General features: G+C 43.8%; 8 protein-coding genes across 8 annotated transcripts; 4 read left to right on the top strand and 4 right to left on the bottom strand.

The window, feature by feature from the left end:
- The first annotated feature begins 55 nt into the window (after nt 1-55).
- Nucleotides 56-1,478, top strand: BO95DRAFT_438524 (DUF1014 domain protein). The gene is made up of 3 exons (XM_025585537.1): nt 56-276; nt 440-540; nt 659-1,478. Exons 1-3 carry the CDS (start codon nt 217-219, stop codon nt 1,164-1,166), a joined length of 669 nt encoding a protein of 222 aa, XP_025446706.1. The 5' UTR covers nt 56-216; the 3' UTR covers nt 1,167-1,478.
- Nucleotides 1,339-3,113, bottom strand: pex7 (putative peroxisome biosynthesis protein (Peroxine-7)). The gene is made up of 2 exons (XM_025585536.1): nt 2,630-3,113; nt 1,339-2,518 (listed from the first exon to the last, which is right to left on the bottom strand). Exons 1-2 carry the CDS (start codon nt 2,791-2,793, stop codon nt 1,573-1,575), a joined length of 1,110 nt encoding a protein of 369 aa, XP_025446705.1. The 5' UTR covers nt 2,794-3,113; the 3' UTR covers nt 1,339-1,572.
- Nucleotides 3,114-3,202: 89 nt separating this feature from the next.
- On the top strand, nt 3,203-4,410 carry BO95DRAFT_438521 (uncharacterized protein). Its single transcript, XM_025585535.1, has one exon. It carries the CDS (start codon nt 3,486-3,488, stop codon nt 4,284-4,286), a length of 801 nt encoding a protein of 266 aa, XP_025446704.1. The 5' UTR covers nt 3,203-3,485; the 3' UTR covers nt 4,287-4,410.
- Nucleotides 4,411-4,638: 228 nt separating this feature from the next.
- Nucleotides 4,639-6,185, top strand: BO95DRAFT_379954 (putative CUE domain protein; the record flags this gene model as incomplete). The annotated part of the gene is made up of 2 exons (XM_025583330.1): nt 4,639-5,666; nt 5,781-6,185. Exons 1-2 carry the CDS (start codon nt 4,692-4,694, stop codon nt 6,180-6,182), a joined length of 1,377 nt encoding a protein of 458 aa, XP_025446703.1. The 5' UTR covers nt 4,639-4,691.
- Nucleotides 6,186-7,394: 1,209 nt separating this feature from the next.
- BO95DRAFT_449538 (putative ubiquitin-conjugating enzyme) lies at nt 7,395-8,606 on the bottom strand (the record flags this gene model as incomplete). The annotated part of the gene is made up of 4 exons (XM_025587955.1): nt 7,395-7,478; nt 7,545-8,317; nt 8,399-8,493; nt 8,545-8,606. The coding sequence occupies 4 exons, from the start codon at nt 8,604-8,606 to the stop codon at nt 7,395-7,397; spliced, it is 1,014 nt and encodes a 337-aa protein (XP_025446702.1).
- A 328-nt stretch (nt 8,607-8,934) lies between these two features.
- On the bottom strand, nt 8,935-10,432 carry BO95DRAFT_404366 (uncharacterized protein; the record flags this gene model as incomplete). Its single annotated transcript, XM_025583954.1, has 2 exons — nt 9,739-10,432; nt 8,935-9,590 (listed from the first exon to the last, which is right to left on the bottom strand). The coding sequence occupies exons 1-2, from the start codon at nt 10,208-10,210 to the stop codon at nt 8,935-8,937; spliced, it is 1,128 nt and encodes a 375-aa protein (XP_025446701.1). The 5' UTR covers nt 10,211-10,432.
- Nucleotides 10,433-10,981: 549 nt separating this feature from the next.
- On the bottom strand, nt 10,982-13,597 carry BO95DRAFT_352874 (putative homeobox and C2H2 transcription factor; the record flags this gene model as incomplete). Its single annotated transcript, XM_025582152.1, has 1 exon — nt 10,982-13,597. The coding sequence occupies one exon, from the start codon at nt 13,595-13,597 to the stop codon at nt 10,982-10,984; it is 2,616 nt and encodes an 871-aa protein (XP_025446700.1).
- A 667-nt stretch (nt 13,598-14,264) lies between these two features.
- On the top strand, nt 14,265-15,300 carry BO95DRAFT_438516 (uncharacterized protein). Its single transcript, XM_025585534.1, has one exon. It carries the CDS (start codon nt 14,566-14,568, stop codon nt 14,866-14,868), a length of 303 nt encoding a protein of 100 aa, XP_025446699.1. The 5' UTR covers nt 14,265-14,565; the 3' UTR covers nt 14,869-15,300.
- The last annotated feature ends 5,625 nt before the right edge of the window (nt 15,301-20,925 follow it).

The raw sequence follows: 20,925 nt of genomic DNA, 5'->3' as shown, positions 1-20,925 counted from the left end.
CGACTTCCTCCCTTCGTCATCTCCGATCTTTCTCTCGAGTCTCGAGTGACCGCCCGCCCGCTTTCCATCTGTATCCATCTCCATCTCCATCTTCCTTCTCTTCCCTCTCCTTCCTTTCTGACTTTTTCTTTCTTTCTTTCTTTCTTGCTTTCATCACACCTTTCTGCACCTCACTCTCAGTCAGTCCACCTATATATCTTCAAACAATCTCCAAAAATGGGCGGAAAGAAAGGCGGAGCCGGCGAGAACTCCAAGAAGGCGGCTGGCCAGGCTCGCGTATGTTTGCACTTCCCAAGTTATACACTAATTTTGTTACCCCGCCCCCTCCCTGCTTCTCGCCTGGAACAATGACACAACACCACCCCTTCCTCTCTCTATCTCCGGAAGAACTATACTTCTAGAGGACTATAACTGACCACACCCCCTATGAAACCAACAGAAAGCCGAAGCCGCCGCCGGCAAAAAGGCCGCCGAGGACGCCAAGCGCGCTGCCGAAGAAGACAAGCAATGGCAGAAGGGAGCGAAGGGCAGTGCTAAGAAGTGCGTTTTTCCTTCCCAGTCCTTCCCCTCGCTTTCATCACTCATCTGCATCCCCCTCCCCCCCCCCTGTTTCTTCCCCAACAACTCCATCTAATCGCGAAATATTTTCAATCCGCAGGGACGACGCCGAGGCCAAGAAAGCCGAGGCCGCCCGCAAGAAGGCCGAACGCGACGCTCTCCTAGCCGCCGAAGAAGCGTCGCAGCCCTCGAAACCCAAGGGCAGCGGCGCCAAGCAGGCCGTGAAGAAGACCCGGGGTCTGGACCTGTCGCAGCTGGATGAGCCGGCCGGCGGCAGCAGGGCCTCGGCGCTGAATGCGTCGGGTATCGACAACGCGCTGGACGCCCTCTCCCTGACGGGCAAGGACGCCGGCAAGGTGGACCGCCACCCGGAGCGGCGGTACAAGGCGGCCTACGCGGCGTACGAGGCCCGCCGGCTGCCCGAGATCGAGGCGGAAAACCCCGGCCTGCGCCGGCAGCAGCGCGTCGAGCTGTGTCGGAAGGAGTTCGAGAAGAGCGAGGAGAACCCCTTCAACCAGGTGCATGTGGCGTTCGATGCTAGTCGCGAGGAGATCGCGGCCGTGCGGGATGCGGAGCGGAAGAAGGTCGAGGCGCGGTTGGCCAAATAGAGGAGGAGGAGGAGGTTTCTTTTCTTTTTCTCATTTGTTGGCGGGGAGTTTTCTATTTTTCTATTTTGTCCTCGATGTCATCGCAGCTAGGTGCTATTAGTACGGCCTGCTACGTACTATGATGTGGTATATATACCCGGGTTTTTCCTCTTCATCGGAAAGCTCAAAATTGGAGTCGGATATAGGGCTGAGTGCCTCGGATCCATGATAGAGAGGTTTGGAACTGAATACGGTATACAAGATGAAATGACTGGGAAATGAAGTACAACGAACGAAAATCAAGCATAGAAAAGGTACATAATCAGAAGGTGACAAAAATGTTGGTATCATGCAGTCTAAGATCATATATCCATAATATAGAAGAAGAGTCAGTGAGAAAAAAGAGTTGGCTCAGGACAAACCGGAATCAACCACCCATCACAGCCCGTACGTCCCAAACATATAGACTCTCATCCCACCCGACACTGGCACACCAGCCCTCACTCCCGAACAGACACCAATCCACCCCTGTGACGAATTCCGTATGCTGGCCCATTCGCCCCAATTCCACTCCCATGTTGGGACCGCCGGGCCCGGCACGCATCACGTCGACATCCCCGACGACCCCGGCGGGGGACTGATCCGTCCAGGCGCGACAGGTCATATCATAGCTGGCGCTGAGCAGGACGTTGGACAGATGCGGCGACCAGGCGACTTTGCGGACGGCGTAGTCGTGGCCCAGCATGACGGTCTGCGGGCCCTGGTGCGGGGCCCGGATATCGAAGGTCCGGATGGTGCGATCCACCCCGGCGGTGGCCAGCGTCGAGGGCCGATACTTGTTCCAATCCATCGTGAGGGCCTCGGCGGGGGCGGAGCCACCGGCCATCAACGGCGGCGGTGCCCCCGGTTGCGGCGCCATGATGCTTGCTCCTGCCCCTGCCCCTGCCCCGCCACCGCCTGCATGGATCGGAATCTGTAAGGTGAGATGGTTGGAGGCGGAGGCCGGGGTGCGCAGGTCGTAGAGCCGTAGGTACGAGTCCGAGGTGACGCAGGCGAGCAGGTCGGGCGAGTGCGGCGAGAAGCTGGCGGCGTAGGTGCAGCTGTGGGTGGGGAGGGTGAGGAGCGAGTGCGGGCGGTGCGGCGACCAGACGCGCACCGTGCCGTCCCAGCTGCTGGAGCTGAAGCGGTCCTTGGCCACCAGGTTCCAGTGCACGCTGAACACCTCGCGGTTGTGCTCCTTCCAGTTCTGCACGGGGAAGTCGTTCAGGCTCGTGTCGAAAAGCTTGATGCTCCCGTCGCCGCTGGCGGCCAGGACTTGGTGCTCGTGGATCTCGGACCAGGCGAGGTCGTAGAGGGAGTCTTGGGTCGTGAAGCTTTTGTTTTATTTAGGTAGATTGTGTTAGTTTATGGGGGATGGTTTCCACGTGAGATGCTGAAGGGGAACGGAAAAAGGAAGAGGGGAAAAGGGAAGGTGGTGTGCGTACTGTTTGGCGGGGACAATGCCATGGGGAGTCAATTCGAGAATGAAGAGTCGTCCATTGCCCACTAGGCCATAGTTGGCGGAGGCGGCGACCGCCAGGCGGTTGTCAAAAAATGGAGAGTACTTGACTGCGCAGCCGTTGAAACCCTCGGTGCGGAAGTGAAGCATTGTTGTTGTTGTTGTTGTTGTTGTTTACTGTAGCGGTTTGTCGGATGGGGGACTAGATCCGGTGGTCTCGGTGCGGGGAGATGATGGGAGGAATCAAGGACAGGCGGTCATGGCGGGGAGGAGCGGAGATGAGGGGTGGGAAGGCGTAGAGGAGAATGGGGGATTCTCGGAGGAAGTAGAGAGAAGGAAGGAAGTTCGAGGTGGTGATAATCTTGTGGTGCGGGGAAAGATGAGGCCGAGTCCGAGTCCTCCAGCTTCTGTTGTAGTGAGTGCCGCTCACTGAGCCAAAAGCGGCGCGAGTCCAACTAGTGCGGGGGGGAAAAAAGAGCGATGGAGAAGAGCCGAGGTTCGGCAGTCCGACGACGATCTTGACCTGGTCGGGTTTATAACCTGCCACATGCACGCCACGCCTGTCGATTCGATTCTTTGGACCTGAACTATATCAACAAGTAACCAGGGTGTTCATCTTCATTTAGACACAATCATCAGAATATCAATCAGCGCTCCCTATGTTTCTAGAATAGGAAGGAAAAGGATGTCACAGTGACGCCATCAGGGCCAGATTTAAACTTTGAAGCCCAAAGGGTAAATCTTCACCATGGCCTTTCTCATGAATTCTCCTCCCCTCCACCGTCCCTGTTCTAAGCACACTCACTTAATCACACTTTCCTAAAACCACCACCACCACCACCATGCCCTCAGCCTGGACCGATGACAACAACAACGACCATCCCCCAAACCATGCATCATCCCCAACCCCAGCCGCCAACTTCCTCACGACAGAGATCTACAACATCGGCGCCCAGCCGGGCATCCGCTCGCTGCCCCCGAGCCCAGAACGCGACTTCCTGGCCCTAACCTGGGGCCCCGTCGTCTATCGCACGGCCTACAGCGCCCGCTCGGACCGACTCCTACCAGTGTTCCTGCGCGCCCTGTCCTACGAGGTCCAGGCGGCCATCCCGCGCCGGCTCCCCGGCACGCGCAAGCAGCGGCACCTCCTCGAGACGAGCTACGCCTGCAAGGTCTTCAGCGACGAGACGCGGTATGCGGGAGCGGAGATCGGCGCCGTCCGCCGCGCGTTCCACGACTGGAAGCGCGCGGACCTGGAGCTGCCGCTGATGGAGCTGCCGGCGCGGTTGCGGGTGTGTTTGGTGGTGGACGAGGAGGTGCTGCGGGCTTTGGAGAGAATGATGACGAAGGAGGAGGACGGGGTGGACACGGCCGAGGAGGCGAGGGGGGGTCCGACGCAAGACGGCAGCGAAAAGGGATCCGGGGAGATGTCTTACGGCCGATGTCCGGTCATCATGGTGGAGGAGAATTTCCCGGATCGGAGGAGGCGGGACTCCAACCCCGCGGACGGAGAGTACCCCGGCTGGACGCAGGTGGCGCTCTCAGCAGTCGTGGAGGTACTCGAGGGGATGAGGTTTGGAAATGGATTGAGTCGGTTTCATCGCTCTGGCCGAATTTATCTGGGAGAGAGTCAGTGGTCTTGATGGATTGATTCATGTCTCTTGGAGTTTGGGCTCTTTTGGCTCGTATAGATCGTTGGCGTTAGGAACCGGGTGTATAGGTATAGAGCTGGGATAGATAGAGTATTCTTATATAAAAGGTATTGAGAGTATCATGGTTATGACTGCGGAGCTTGATCAAGTCTAATTTCCATATACTGTGCAGCAACTTAAGTCAATCGACAAGTCTCTTCCAGTGTGGTTCTTATCGCGCAAGGAGCACGCCTGCTCATTGGCCATATTGAGAGCAGTCACGTGGTGATAGGACATCCATTTCCACCCATCGCTTCCAGTTTGTCATCGTTCAATCCCTTCGTGCTCGTCAATTATACAATTCCTTTTGATTTTGTGATAGTCGAAATACTTGGCTTTTTGAGAGGAGTGTACACCATGGAACGGTATCTTTCCAGAAAACGGGCCCGGAGTCCACCGGCGCCCACCTGCTCCGACGAAGACTCGACCGATATGAAGCTCGCGCGCCTGGCCTCACTCTTCCCAAACATGGCTCTAGATGCATTGATGGAGATTCTACTCTCCACTGGCGGCTGCGTCGAGACGGCAACCACCACAATCCAAGCTCAAGCCTCTCTGTACCCTCTCAAAAGGCGATCAACGGCCGGCGCCACACCCGCCGTTCAGACTTCCTTGAATGCCCACATGCGAATATCCCACCACCCGGGACAAAAGCGATCGCGGACCCGAAAAGGCAAGACGCTGCATCTATACTCCCCGGAAGACATCGCGGCGCACACGCCCTGCACCATCATCCACAACTTCCTGCCCGCGGAGCAAGCCAACGCGCTCCTCCTCGAGCTCCTCGACGAATCGCAGCACTTCTCGCGCTACCGATTCCAGCTCTTCGACCGCACCGTCCAGAGCCCCCACTCCGCCAGCATCTACGTCGCCACCCCCGAGCAACACCGCCAGCACACCTCCGAGTACACCTACGGCGGCACCTACCGGGCCACCGTCAGGCAGACCACCCCCCAACTGCGCGCGGTCTCCGGCAAGGTCCAGCAGGCGGTCAACGCGGAGATCCAGCACCGCATCCGCACCGTCTACCCGGGCGGCCGCAAGCTGAAGTATCAGTCCCCCAAGGTGTGGATGCCCAATGCGGCCTTTGTGAATTGCTACGACGGCCCCACGGAGGCGGTTGGATACCACTCGGATGAGCTGACCTATCTCGGCCCGCGGGCCGTGATCGGAAGCTTGAGTCTCGGCGTTGAGCGGGAGTTTCGTGTCCGAAGGATTGTTCCCACAAACGACCATGACGACGATGACGCTGAAGACCTGGGGGCGCCGGAAGATACTCCCGAAAGACGGATCTCGGCGCATACAGCGGAGAAGACTTCCACTTCGGCCAAAGTCCCGAAGGAACCGAATCCTTTGGAAGAACACAACAACTCTCGCAAAGCACCGATGACATCGTCATCACCAGCATCAGCATCAGCATCAGCATCATCCCGGGCAGACGCTCAGGGTCAAATCTCTATACACCTCCCGCACAACTCGCTGCTGGTCATGCACGCTGAGATGCAAGAGGAATGGAAGCACGCCATTGTCCCGGCACAAACCATCTCGCCGCATCCGCTGGCAGGGAATCGGCGCATCAATGTCACGTATCGGTGGTACCGCGACTCATTGCACCCGCGGTATACGCCCCGGTGCCGGTGTGGCGCCCATACGATTCTGCGGTGTGTGCAGCGCAGACGCGAGACCCGGGGCCGGTATATGTGGATGTGCTATGCGGGGTATGCCCCGGGCAAGAAAGGGTGTAGCTTTTTCCAGTGGGCGGATTTCGATGATGATGGGGAGCCACTCTGGGACAAGACGGCGGTGCATGATAATGCGCCGTGGTTGGAGAACTTCGTAGAAGGATAGGACCAGTTTGAGACTGGGGTGGGGGGGGGGGGGGCACGTAGGAAATGAGAAGGGGAATACCAGTATATGAGAATATCCGATTAACAGTGGAAGGGTCGCATTTTGTAGTACTGCCTCTCCATGGATATACTTCCACAATCTCATTCTGTATGCATAAGAGATTTAGTTACACTGGATCATCAAAGAGACTCTTCAATTGTGAGGCCGGGGAGAGAATAGTGAGCAAGGAGGTTCTTTTGCCAGCATCGACTCCGACTACGGCCACATTGACTGCCGTACTCCAGCAAATCTGGGCGTCAAAACAACTGCATCGCATCGTGTCAAGGGAGGCGAGTTGACAACCCACCGCCGAATCTTCGCGCTCCTCTGCTTCCTCTTACTTGATCACATACCGAAACTCCTTGAAGCCCACACATCCCAGACTAGATCGAGCATCAGGCACCATAATCCAACCTTGGAACTGATGACTTCTGGATATAAGCTTTGATTCCTTCGGCACAAGCTTATTTTCAAACTTTCTCAGCGAGGAGAAATCGAAACCAAAATCCTCAGCTCATGGTACTGGGCCGCCATCGCGCGAGTTCTGCGGCGCCCGAAAGAAGATGCGTACGGTCCCTTCTTTTCTTGCTCCCCCTCGCCCGCCCCCACCAGCTCTGAAGGACCGACGCTTGCTGCGGGAGCTGCAGTACTCGGAGCAGGCGACAGCTAAGGCGAAAATGCAACAGATTGTAACGATAGGGACGAGGATGAGGAGACAGACGATGATCGTTGTCTTATAGTTGGACGGGGAAAAAGTTCGCTTCTCACTGAAGGTGGTGAGCATTGTAAGTGTCAGGAAAGCTTATGTCGGTGGGATTTGCGGTGAATGGTTTGGATGTTGATGTGGGTTGAATCTTGAGAGGGGTTGGATGACAATTGCCACAAGGCTTGTAAGCTGTGATGAAAGTTGCATAGATAGGATATACAGGAGGCTGGTGATTGGGATGCTTGGTTCTGGTGTTCTGAAATTGAGGGTACTGAGAGGGTCCACGGTCCGGGGTAAGTTGCTAGCTGCTGTGCAACGAATGGGAAGGTGCGAACAGCGACTTCAAAACGGGAGCCATGATGAAATTCCCGAGGTCATGAACAATGAGGTATGGGAAGTAGGAATATCCCAGATCAACTGATTGATGGTAGTACAATGGGTATATTGAAGCACCTAGCTCGTAGGCTTTATTGATGCACCTCCTCCGTTCGTGGGTTGATTTTCTCCATCACCGATGCGAGCGTAGCCTTGTCCAAACGGGTGAATCGAATCTATGGCCAGTCCATGTCAGCAACAGTCCCTCGCTGAAAGGGGGAAAAGAACATGAAATAACATACCGTCTCATCCGCTCCTCCGCGCGTGGGCCCATACAGAGTTGAATCCGAAATACTAGCCTCAACCTCACTCTGCACCCGTCTCACCCAGATCCCATCCCAGTGCCAATCCCCAGGGGCCCTGGCTTGCGGGCTTCCAGCCTTCTTCACCACCCCCAATGAGGTAGCTGTAGCACTGTCGCTGCCCCTCTGGTGCGCCTTCCACGCATGCCACGCGCTCGGGTTCGCGGCCGCCTCCAATGGTAAGGAGTCCAGAACAGTCGCGTCGTCGAATGTCGAGCGGATATAGTCAAGAAGGACTGCTACGGGGACGGTTTGCCTCGTTTCCGAGAATCGTCGGTCTGCTGTCGGAGAAGTGGGGTCGATCTCTTCCGTCGTGGGCGAGGTGGGGGTTGTTTGGTCTTGGTCGGGTATAGGTTCTTCGCCGGCCGGCGTATCAGGTCTCCTTCCTCCGTTTGTATTAGTGCTGATGGTCGAGTTGCGCACGCTCACGGCTTTGATGGATGGAGCTGTTGACGGGTTGCATCCGCCTCGTTTGGCCCGACCGAACCAGTGCGGGAACCCGTGCCGTAAACTAAATCCGCCAGGGGGTAAGCGCTCATCGTCGGTGGCGCTGACGGGATCTTCATTCGAGGCACCTGTGCTGAAGGTGTAAGTGGTGAGGGGCACGACCAGGGGGTGAAAGACGTCGGTCGCGAAGTTGACCATGGGCGGCATGTCGGGATAGAAGTCAGGGAAGCGGATCTGGAAACGGAGGACAGCGGAGGCATATGGACCTTTAACAGACGAGTGATAAGCATGTGCATTGACTACTATGAAACTTCACTTGGCCTGCCGAACGTGTGGAGATCTCTTACCAGCGCGAACAAAGATGACACCAGACCAGAGCGTTGGGTCACCGGGACTGAGGCTCACGTAGGTGCCCGGCGGGGCTGCATGTTGCAAACTTGCACTGGTGCAATTAGCCGGAGATTGGACAACACTTGATTATGGACTGACTGACAATTCCAAAAGAAGCTGCTGTTTCCGAAGGGATGGAATGCTGGGTAAACGGGTTGTCGACATGATGTTTATGGTTGAGGCGGAAGTCCACTGATCTAGTCTGGCTTTCCATTCTTTAGGGGCGGGCGGGCTCGATTGACAACTGGAAGTTGTTGGATCTCGCCTTATCCCCGTTATCTCCACCCCCGCCTGCAGTGCCTCAAGGCAGATAAGGATATAGCGAGGTATGTACTAAGTACAATCTTGGTTCATTTTCAAATAGTCGACTAGTCTATCTCTATACTTGCATGAAATTCAACGCTTGTGGTGAGTGCTCCAATAACGCAAATAGGAAAGTGCACCGCAATCACAGACATCCTGCCTACAAAGCTCAGGTCATAAAAATGTCATTTCACAGCCCCCTTCTGAGTGCTTGAATTGAGGCCCTCTCGAGTTTTGCGTGGGGTTGCATCAGCCCCAGAACCGTCATACCCTCTCCCACGCCCTCATAGATACCACCCGCGATACCTTCCACCCACCAGTCTGTAATATTGATCACAGTCGAGCGCACCCTCCCTTCGTAAAGACCCAGGATGGTAGACCCAAAGCTCATGCTTCGTTTGCCCCAGCTATCTACCGTGTCCAGCGTCGTTGAAATGACACGTTCGGTGACCCGATGAGAGCGCTCGTACTGATAGACCCGCGCAAGGAGTAGCTTCAGGTACGGGACGACGTATCGCACAAGGACAAAGATTTGAATAATAACGAACGCCAGCAAGCGATGCAGGATTGACCTTCCAGACTTATTAGACCGATGATATGTGTCTGGTTCTGCGTCAGAACTTATAAGCCCTGTTGCCGGCTGGCTTGCATCGCCCGGTACCAATGTGGATGACTGGAGACTTGATGGAAGGTTATGTCGGATGGTTGCGATCTCGTCGTGAGTCAGTTCTGCGGGTAGAGCATCTAATAGATATCCCAGGGCAGTAATGTACAACGAGCGGGCCAGGGGACCGTCGCATCGGGGCAGTTGCGCTTCATATCCAGCGTTTCGGAGAAGGCTCAGCGCTAATGGTAAAAAGTGAGTCAGTCCTGACGCAACAGAATTTCCAGATCATCTTGCACCGAGAACTCCGCGTTCTGTAGTCGGAGGATCAGGGCATAATCCGGACCAATTCAGATCTATTAAGAGGGGATAGGTGTTGCTATTACAAACCAGGTATTACTCTATTCCATCGCAATCCAGACTCGGCTTCGTACTTCGATGATGATGGTACGCCGAATGTATCACCATATCTACCGTCTTCAAAGGCAGTGATCTCACTCATGTCTGGAGCCTTTCCCGATACAGACGACACGCAAGAGTCTCGCTCATTGCTCAAACTATCCGCTGTCGCAGGCCGCGGGAAAAAGTCGCCGCTGAGTGAGTCAGGCAGGGTCTTATAGCACTCCAATTCCGGAATGGAAGATGACGGCATACGCGAGTGCATGGAGGCACTCGGTTGCTCGCCAGTCGTATTCGCCTTGAAGTTTGGCGCGACGCCTGAGCTGACCGATCGCTGAATTGTAGAGTAAAAGCTAGGGAGTCGCCGTCGGAGAGATGCTGGAATGACGGGAAAGAAGGTGGTAAACGCCTGAGGATAGACCATTGTGTCATGTAAAGGTGTTCGATCATCCATGACGGCCATTATTGAAGGCCAAATGCCGTCTTTGACCCTGAATAGTACCTGGAGAGGAGGAAGGGCGAAAGGCTAAAGGGTCTGCGTCAGACATACGCAGGCGGGCGGGAAAGCGTTGAGACTCGCTTGTGGTTTTTCTTGGGTCTACTGATATTATCAGGCCACGGTGAATTTGCACGTGGCTGTGTCAGACCGTTAAGTAGCAGCGACTGATGCATGAAGACCATTTCGATTGCGTTGGAGGGGGAAAATCCCCTCGAAAAGCCCCGGCGTCCAGTTCCGAGAGAATCACATGTCAATCACGGATGTCAATAGATAGATAGACTCATCTCGACTCGGTTTCCCTTTCCCTTACCCCCGATAAGCAAGCAATCCCGCGACAATACCGAGCCACCCCCGTCAAGGTGCTCCGTGAGTAACCATGAAAACATTCATAGGTACTGGGTATCAATTCATTTCATTCGTTCACGCGAGCCATCCAGGATGGATACCAGACCCAAGATACCTAGCCAATCAAATGGAAGTGGCACGCCTGTCAGTTCAAGTTACACGCCCTGCGCCCTACGTCTGACATGTGCGAATCAAGGATCGAATCCCTTTATGAACCGATTATATTAAGACTAAACATCGCCCGCTTTAACTTCTGTGTCAATTAAAGAACCTTTTGAACGCTCACAAGACGATGACATGACTAACTAAAAACAGAATCCGAGACTTTTACCACCATAACTTTGTCCGTCTGACAATCTCCTAGGCCAATTACTCCTCCTCTTTCGCCAATCAGGCATTCCTTCCAGGAAAATATAGATCTTGTGCCAGACTGTGGTTCGGATCAAGACCTGCATCGGACATGTACACTTCGTTTTGCTTGGGACTGGGTATAGGAATGGGTGCCGAAGCCATCTTTGACGGAGCCAGTGGCTGTGCCATCGAAACTGCCACCTGTGCCTCATGTTCATGGGAAATAAAATCATTATCACTTCCGCCGTCGCCTCCGAAACCCAGACCCTGCAATTCCTCCAAGGGCATCTCATCGTACCGGGAATTCAACTGTTGAAGGAATTCTGGGTCGAATCCCATTTGCACGAATGGATCAACCGAAGCGCTCAACGGAGTAGAAAACGCGGTCGGTCCAGCAGACAAACTGCTTCCCCAGTCAGACGACAATTCTGACTGTGGTCTAGTGGGCATGATGCCAGAATTCTCGGCATAGCTACCAATGGAGCTTCCAGGTGCGCTTGCTGGGACAGAGGACCTACTAGTTCCTGGAAGCGCAGGGCTGTGAAACCCGGAAGGAGGAGCCATAGGACTGAATGGTTGCTGTGAACGACAGGCAGACCGTGCTAACAAATTGGTTTCCAAGGGTGGCTGTCGCAGTCCGTCCGTTGCGGCGAATGGGGGCTGCATACCCAAGTCAGAGAGCTGGATGTGGTCCGAGCCGGGAACAACCTCAAGACCAGTATCCCGTTTCAGGAAGCTGAGCCAGACCGGGTTGTCGGCACAAGTCTGGTGCCAGCGGTCGTCGGTGCCGTAAATGATCATCCGGGCTTCATCTTGAATCATCTGATCCGAGGGCACAACGCCTGCAGCTACTTGATTGTGTATGAAGGCAGTGAGTTCATGTTTCAGTCGAATGAAGCAATTGGCGTCTTCTGCTACCACGAGTCCAGGCGCTTTGCCTGCTGCAGAAGAAGGCTTGAAGGGATTGAGGGTCTTCTGGTCGTGGCCAATGAGGTACGGTGGCATGGCATTCTCAACGAGGCCTAAGATGAAGGGCTCAAAGCCCCAATCACCTCGCCATTGAGTCATGTTGCTGCCATTCTTGAAATGCGAGGCCAGATGATCGACTCGGTCCTTCCAGGTCGATAGACCAATTCCGCAGAATCCACATCGTGACTTCAATTCAGTGATGCTACTCCGCCATGCATCCATGGATGAGAGAAATTTGACATTGTGCATGAGCCGAAGGTGCTGATTGAGATGATCCTTCCGATAGAAGGAACGTTCCGCAGATGTTTTCTCTTGGCAGGCACTGTAGTTGTGTGACTCCAGGTGGTCCATGTCTGGGTCAACGGCCATGCAGAACACACAGCGATTGGCACCACCGATAAAGGCAACCCCCCCTAACGGCGAGCATGTCCACTTCTCGAGGGCTAGATGAAGCGACTTCTCATGGCGTTGCCAGTCATACTTTGTCTGGAAGGTATCTGTACAGAAGGTGCATTGAAATATTCGGGCGTTGCGGGTCTTCTGCTGGTTGAACGGGTTGACGGGCAGTGAAGGCTTCCGACGACGACGCCGTTCCTTCCGTTCCATCGAGCCAAACGACCCCAATGAGGAACGGTGTGAGAAGGCGGACGCAAAGGAGAGATCGGATAAGGAAGAGCGACTGGCCGATTGACTGGTTTCATGACTGCTGACTGATGGAGCATTAAACAAATTGGAGTTGTCATGGCTTGAGTCATTGCTGGACCCAGTCTTCCGAGAATGGGAACGCACGTGACCTGGATGAAAAGAGCGCGGCCGCTCAGGATCTAGGGACGTATTGTTCAAAGCTCGAATAATATCGGATGTGGCAGCGGGTTCGTTTTCGGGAGGAGAGTGCTTCCAACGCTCAAGAGGCGTCATGGTTGCGACGTCTCGACGTTGCTGCTGTCCGGGGATATCCACTGCTCCGGGCGCTGCTGGAGAACCGCTGCGCGGAGGAGCTCGAACTTTACCGCGTCGCCGAGCGTTGGCAAGCCAATTGCATATCTGGGTTCGTTTTAGACCCGTGCGTTGCTTCAGCTCGTCTTTTTCTTGGTCAGTAGGGTAAGGATAGGCACTGTGGTCCAGCAGCCAGGTCTTGAGGATGCGGACCGCCTCGCGCGACAATCGGGAATTGCTCTTCCTTGACTGGCCGTCCGCTTCCTCGGCGATGTACGAATGGGACTTAAGCGCCTTCTTCCCTGTTAGACCGCCAGTAGTATTATCGATGTTTTCGGCAATCGGGTGTAATGTGTCCAGGAACCGGCCGGGAGCTTCGACCTGCTTCGTGAAACTGCATTCACGCCAGAGAGAGATGCAACAAGTACAGCCACTTTGACGCATCACTCCACTCTTCGCAACAAAGCAATCTAGATTCATATGCCTGCAGAAATCACAGGGCTCCCTGGCACGCCTCATTGGATAGACACCATTATCAAGAAGCGAATTAGGAACATCCACCAATTGATGTTCTTCGAGACCCTGCTTCGGTGGGTCGTTGGAGAAATCTAAGGGTTCGTCTTGGAGGAAGGAGTTGTAGTTCGCAGCGGCATCACCCTCGTCAATCTCAAACTTGTCGGAGGCAATGTCATCTTCGCGTACAAGAGAGTGCGAATCATACGAAGCCTCGTCGAAATCGAAGTACTCCATATCCCACTGGACGAGATCTTTTGAGGGAATATTAAATTCAAGAAAGAAGTCAGTGGGAGGCTTGCGAACAAGTTATCCGTGTCTATCTTCTTCTGGAAGATGAACAAAGAGGAAGATCAGACGAGCAATAGTATGGAGCAAGAGACCAAGTCATGAACTGTCTGTAAAAATGGATAGTAAGCGGGTTGTTGGCGGGCGGACGGGACAGCCAACATGACTATATTTTTCGTCTGGGGTATCAAAAGCACGCCGAACTGCAGAACCCTGGTCGATTTGCCAGTTCCTTCCATGCACCCCGGGGGGGAGGGGGGGGTGTTTCATGGAGCCATGGAGCGCTGGATCGTAACCCGTTAGACCTACGGAGTAGCGATTGTTGGTCTCCGGAGAAGGCTGCGTGGTCCGGACGGGGATAGGCGAGCAATGGACAAGAGATCAGGAAAAAACTGGAGCTCATGCAAGACTGCACGCCCTTCCAATGACAGCACCATTCCTATTTGAGGCAAGCGTTGTCAATGCGTACAGCCAACTTTGCGCCCACACTAATCCCGGATAGGCAGGCATGATTCATCTGGGCTGGCAACGATATCGGAGCGGTGGGGGGAGGGGGAGGGGGGGTCCATTGTCATCAAATTATCAACACAGCGATAAACTAAGTTACTGAGTACTCGTGACTACATGTACATGTGGATGCCAAGACGAAGAGACTCCTTCTCCTTCTCCTCTACGTACTGCCGTTTACCCGCTTATCGAACCATATGATCTCGTCCTCTTTGTCCATTCAATCACTAAGGTGGACTCTCCCTTGCATATACTGCGGGCGCCAACGCGATGTCATTCCTGCTTCCCTTGGTCGACTCTCAGCTCAATCACGGAACCTTCTTGTCCGATAGGAACACAGCCTAAGAGATATTGAGGCTTGGCAGACAATGCGGCCTCTCCAGGTGTGCATGACATAGTAGGCCATCACCATGATCAGAAGGCTCAGATTGGTACATCGCTGGTCTAGCGACACAACGCCGGAAAGCAGACAGCATCTACCGCAGCGATTATGGTTGATCTTTAGCAGCAGCATCGTCATCTCACACCAGGCTTCCTCCCTTGCCCCTCATCCAGGTCTGTGCGACTACCATCTCTCTTTGTTCGGCTCGCGCCCCCGCGATGTAATCCTCGTGTGGTTCGAGCTATCAAGGTGTTCGCAACTGCGCCAACAAGCGGCTTACAACTACCCGCAATACGAGGACGCATGGCAAGCAGGAAGCAAGAATCACTAGGTTGACTTTGAAGCATGAGGCTGGAAATGCAAGCAATGCGTTCCCTTCCTCCAATCCGGCACCTCCGAGGATATTGCACATAAGAATAGGAGTGTGAATCAATCAGCCATTGAGCAGCTAAGGTGTTATTACTCAAGTCAAGCCAGTCCGGAGAGTTCGTATGCACAAAGCCTAGTCGTATGCTTTTGAATGTGTTTTCCGATTGGCATGTCCCGGAATTCAAAAGGAATCTCGCCGTTCGATAAACTTGTGCACTTGAGCAAGACTAACTAACATAAGGCTGGTAGCCAAGACCCGCCTTGCTCCACTTAGAACTCTGGATGCCAAGAACTGGAAGAAAATTCGTCGAACCCCAACAGGAGCCGAGGGAAGGAAGCAGCCTGAGAAGCCGAAAAAAAAAATAAAAAAAATAAAAGGAGAGGTGATGGATGGGGCTCCTGTAGGGGGAAACATACCTCCCGGCTGCTGTATAGCAAACGGCTCCTAACCCACGGCGCATCACCTGACTGTGGACAATGAAAGAGGCGCTAGAATACATAGCAGGCCAAGGGGGTCTGTATAGAGCCTTTTCTACTGTTAATAATAGTAGTATTTAGTTATAAAGAGTGATTATTGGTTATCATACAGTTATAATACAGTTACAATACAGTTATAATACAGTTAGAATACAGTTATAGTAGTAAAAAATAGTCTTAAAATAATAAATATTATTATATAATAGAAAGAGTATATTACAAAACTGTATATAACTAATATTAAAAATAGATTACTTAATAATTAATTTTAATACTAACAGTTATCTTAAATATTATGAAAGTTTTTTATAGTTTATTTTTATATTAAATTAATTATCTTTTTATTTTTTAACTATAGGCTAAGAAGTAATAACAGTACTATTAAGATTTTTAAATATATAAAATAGTATTTTAAAATATAAAAATAATAGAAATCTTTATAATATTTTATATAAAGTTAATATTCTATATATACTATATTAAAACTGTTGAGATTAGAAAAGTATAAGCAGACTTCTATAAAAAATCTAATATAAATATTTCTTTAATATTAGAATTAGGGCTTATTAGAGCCTATTTATTTAAATATTTAAAATAAGAAAATACTAATAAAAAATCTTTTCGAATTACTTATAAAGATTTCACAAAAAGAAATATAGAATATTAATAATTAAAATAGTATATAATCCCACAAGAAAAATAGAATAAAGTAAAATAATATTAAATAAATAATTAACTATAAAATAGATAGAAACTAATAAATATTAGTAAGTATAATATAAAGAGTATAAAAAACTATAGATTAATTATTTAGAAATCCTAATATAACTCTAAAAAGATAGTATTATATTATTATATTAAATTAAAATACTCTAAAAGTACTCTGTTAAGTATACTAATAAAAATATTTTAAAAATTTAGTCTATTAAATAGACTCTTAGTTTTCTAAAATTAAGTTATTTAGATAGAATATATTTCTTAATTATAAAATTATATTTATTTAGTAGAATATAGTAATTTAAAAGCTATAAATATAGCTGGTAGAACTTTAAAATTAATTAAACTTAAATAGAAAAGTTATAATTTTAAGTACTATTAAACCCAAGTTGCAGAAACTGTCGAATTTAATCTATTTAAAAAAAATAAGTTATAAGATTATATAGCGAGGCCCAATCTACCCAGATCTTATAAATTCTAAAAATAAAAATAAAAATAATTAAAGTTAAGATTCTAAATAGTAAAAAAATTATTTTATATTTATCTGTATTTCTGTTCTCTACTTAATATATTATAATTTATTAATAGTCTATATTTTATAGTAAATAATAGAAAGTATATTCTAATATAAATATTTAGAACAGCAAGATTTCGGAGCTATTTATTTTTTAAAACTAATAATTTATTTATAAATAGTTAGCTAGTTATTTATATTATAAAAAATAAGATATATTATTATTAGACATAAATCTTTTCAGATCTTAAGATTTAAGTAATAAAGTAACTATAATAAAATACTAAAAAGTTTTTTAATTATATATAATAAGTCGGAATATTATTAGAATTAGAATAATATAATATATTAAAGTTATTAAAATCTTTTAAATAATAACAATACAGGTCCGGATAATATATTCTAATAATAAACTTAGTTTAATTTATAAATAAAATATTAAAAGTAAAACTAAAGTATATTTAAGATATTTTTAATAAAACCAAGTTTTATTAGTTTTATATTATAAGATTAGTAAAAGTAGAATAAGTACTTATCTAAGTTTAAATAATATCTATATTTAAAGATATTTAAATACTAGCAGATAAGACTAATAAGTAGATCTAATAATTTTTTAAAATATTATAAAATATTTTTTTATACTTTTTAAATTTAAAATCTAAAATATAAAGTTCTAAAAACAGAGACTAAAATTCTTTTAATTTAAATAAGAAATATTATACAGTCGATTAAAAACAAGATTTAATAATAATACAAGTAATTTAAATAGTAATAAATAAAATAATAAATTTTTTAAACTAAAAAACTAAATCTGCTTAATAAATAAGAAAAAACTTTTTATATACTTTTAAAATAATTTAATTTTAAAGTAATACCGACTGTATAAAAAAGAGTTAAACTTTAAGTTATATCTACTATTTTTTAAATAATAGTAGATATAATACCCAAACTTAATACTATAATTTTAAGTATTAGAATTTTTTATTTATTAAAGTATATCGCCGGTAAATATAATAATAAATATAATAATAACTATATATATTCTATAAAAATATATATAAAATTCTTAAAAAAGAGTCCAGATCTTTTTTTAAAATATCTAAATACTATCTTTTATTTTTGTACTATAAAAATCTAATATTAGAATAAAAAAGTTATTCAGATAATATTATTTCTGGTAAGTTAATTTTACTAAAATAAGATAAAAAGTTTTTAAAATTTTATATATATTTTAATATACTCTAAAATTATTAATAAATAATAAAAATAGAATTAACCAAATATTAAGCTATTTAAATAACTACTAAAAGTAGCTATATTTATAATATTTAATCTCCAACTCTGCTTGAAGAAAATATATCTTAATATATTATTAAAATTTATAAATAGATAGATAAAGTATATAAAAAATAATAATTAAATTATTATTTAAAATAGTCTAATAAAAAAATATAAAATTAACTTATTTTAAAACTAATAATATTAAGATCTTTAGATACTTTTAATATTCGACCAAAAAGTAAAAATAGTTATAATCTGATTTAAAAAAATCAGAATAATTTTTATAAAATTTAAATAGTTAGTATTATTCTAATACCGGTTATATAATTAGAATAATCTAATTATTAGTAGAAAAAAATATTCGTTTATTAAGTTCTATAAAAATAATCTGATTATATTAAATAAAAACTTTATAGTTTCAGAGTATTTTATAATTTATCTAAATAAAATCATCTAGTAGTAATAGATTTTTATTAAAAAAAAATATATATTTATTAAATATAGTTATTAGAGAGAATCTTTATATATAAGAATACCAGAGCTTAACTAGATTATTAGAATATTTAATTATTTTAAAATAGAGCTTTTTCTGGTTAAGCTAAAATAATAAAATATAATAAAATAACTCTAAAAGATTATATATAATTTAAAGTTTTTTTAGAATTTTCTCAGCAAAATCTTCTTTAGGTAATAACCGAAAAGAGGATTATATTATTAGATTAATATTAACTTTATATTTTTTAGTTAAAAAAAGAGATAAGAATTTTTTAACAGTTTATTTAAAAATATCCAGCTTTTTTAGAAAAATTTAAATTAAAGAATTATTAAGTAATTAAAATATTTTTACTAAGCTAGTATAATTCTCTTAAGAAATCTCTGTACTAAAAGCCCAGATTCTAAAAATAAAAAAAAAGTTAGATAGAGAGTCTGTAAACAGAATTAAAAATTATTTATAAAAAACTAATTTAATAAACTTTTATTTATTATAGGCTTAAAATAAAAAGAGTATTCTAGAAGAGAATATAATCTATTTTAAAATATATATATTTCTATTAAATAAATATTATTAATATTATTAAGAAAGATATTATTAAAAAAAATATTATTAAAAAAAATATTATCGAGAAAAATATTATTAAGAAAAATATTATTAAAAAAAATATTATTAAAAAAAATATTATCAAAAGAAATATTATTGAGAAAGATATTATTAAAAAAAATATTATTAAAAAAGATATTATTAAGAAAGATATTATCGAGGAATATATTATTAAGAAATATATTATTAAAAAAAATATTATTAAAAAAAATATCTAAGTTTATTATATATTAAATTATTAGTAATATATAGAATATTAATAAAAGAAAAGCTCAGTATTAGTCTAATACTAAAATACTTTTACTATTAGATTTCTATTTATTAAATAAATAAAAAGTCTCAGTTTCTAAATAGACAAAAAGTTAGTTGAATTGTAAATATAATAAAAAAGAAGATATACTTAATAAAACTGTCTAACTAAATATTTTAATTTCTAGATTATTAGACTAGTAAAAGATATAAAAGCCTGATTCTTTTACTTAAAATATATTTTTAGTTATAAAAAAAATTAATATATAAAGTAACTAAAGAACTTAAAATAATAAAATAAAAAAAAAAAACTACTAGTAGTATAATATCTACTAAAAAAAAAAATAAAGTTTATAAAAAAGTAGAATTAAATCTCTTTTTTTTTAATAAACTATATAATAATAATAATATAAGTTAGATTACTATTATAAAATCAGTAAAGATATATTATTATAAAAATATTAATAAAATATTAAGTTTAAGAATTATAAATATTAATTTAGAAATAGAAAAAATAGATATAAAATATATTTATAAATATTTTATAGTATATTTAAAAAATAAACTTATAGTATTATACTATCGATTAAGATTAAGATATATTTATATATTTTAGTATATTAAATAGTAATATTAGTAATTAAAAGAGTATAAAAATATCTTTAAATTATTAATTACTACTACTTAGTATTATTAGTAAGTAGTATTAAAAATAATTATTATATTTTTTTTAATTATAATATCCAGAAAAAGTCTACTTATTCTGTTTATATATTATAATATACTTTTCTAAAAACTTATTTTTTTAATATAAAGTCAAAGAAAATAACCTTAATATTTTTATAAAATAATTTAAAAAAATTACTATAGAAAACTTTTAAAAAGACATAAAAATTATTTATTCTATTTTTTAAATTATAAATATATATTTTATTTTTTATATAATTTATATTCTTTGTATATATTATAGCTATAATATAATTATTTATTCTTATACTCTACTTTCCTACGCCCAAATTCTTATATTTATACGAAAATAAAGAAGTAAAAATAAATATACAGCTTTTTATTAGACTTAATAGAATAATAAAATAAAAAAAACTTAAGATTTTTAGTAAGAAGCTGCTTAATATAAAAACAGCAAATAATATTAATATTTTTAATCTTAATAGTCTTAAAAATCTGCAGAAGTTAATTAGAAATATATTATTATTAAAAATCTCTAAAAAAAAAATAGTAGTAATAAAATATATATAAATAGAATTAAAACAGGTATAGTAACAGGCAGTTATATTTTAATAAAAAGTTTTAATAATTTTAATATAATTTATTTTATAGAATTTTTTATATATATTATATAAATACTAAAGCGCGAGTTGTAGCGGAGCTAGATATTAAAATTCTTAATTTTAAAAAAATACTTTTTATTAATTTAAAAAAAGATCGAGTATCAGCCGATACTTACTATTAATTTTTTTATAAGCAGATATTATAAATATATTATATTAAAACTAATAATCTTATTATTAATCTTTTTAATCTTACAGAACTGGATTAGAAAGTACTAAAACTATAACTTAATAATAATAATATTAAATATAAAAATATATATATAATACAGTTTAGGTATAGGATTAGCTTCGGTAAATAAATTAATATTTAATAATCTAATATTCTTAGAA

Source organism: Aspergillus brunneoviolaceus (genome assembly GCF_003184695.1).
Source record: "Aspergillus brunneoviolaceus CBS 621.78 unplaced genomic scaffold BO95scaffold_5, whole genome shotgun sequence".
NCBI classification, from domain to species: domain Eukaryota; kingdom Fungi; phylum Ascomycota; class Eurotiomycetes; order Eurotiales; family Aspergillaceae; genus Aspergillus; species Aspergillus brunneoviolaceus.
The sequence above is the reverse complement of the archived record's forward strand: the minus strand, read 5'-3'. Positions and strand labels throughout refer to the sequence as shown.

Coding starts and splice junctions, on each gene's coding strand:
- BO95DRAFT_438524 (XM_025585537.1), top strand. CDS start 217: ATGGGCGGAAAGAAAGGCGGAGCCGGCGAGAACTCCAAGAAGGCGGCT. Junction 277..439: donor AGGCGGCTGGCCAGGCTCGC/GTATGTTTGCAC, acceptor TGAAACCAACAG/AAAGCCGAAGCCGCCGCCGG. Junction 541..658: donor GCGAAGGGCAGTGCTAAGAA/GTGCGTTTTTCC, acceptor TTCAATCCGCAG/GGACGACGCCGAGGCCAAGA.
- pex7 (XM_025585536.1), bottom strand. CDS start 2,793: ATGCTTCACTTCCGCACCGAGGGTTTCAACGGCTGCGCAGTCAAGTAC. Junction 2,519..2,629: donor GGCATTGTCCCCGCCAAACA/GTACGCACACCA, acceptor ATAAAACAAAAG/CTTCACGACCCAAGACTCCC.
- BO95DRAFT_438521 (XM_025585535.1), top strand. CDS start 3,486: ATGCCCTCAGCCTGGACCGATGACAACAACAACGACCATCCCCCAAAC.
- BO95DRAFT_438516 (XM_025585534.1), top strand. CDS start 14,566: ATGATCAGAAGGCTCAGATTGGTACATCGCTGGTCTAGCGACACAACG.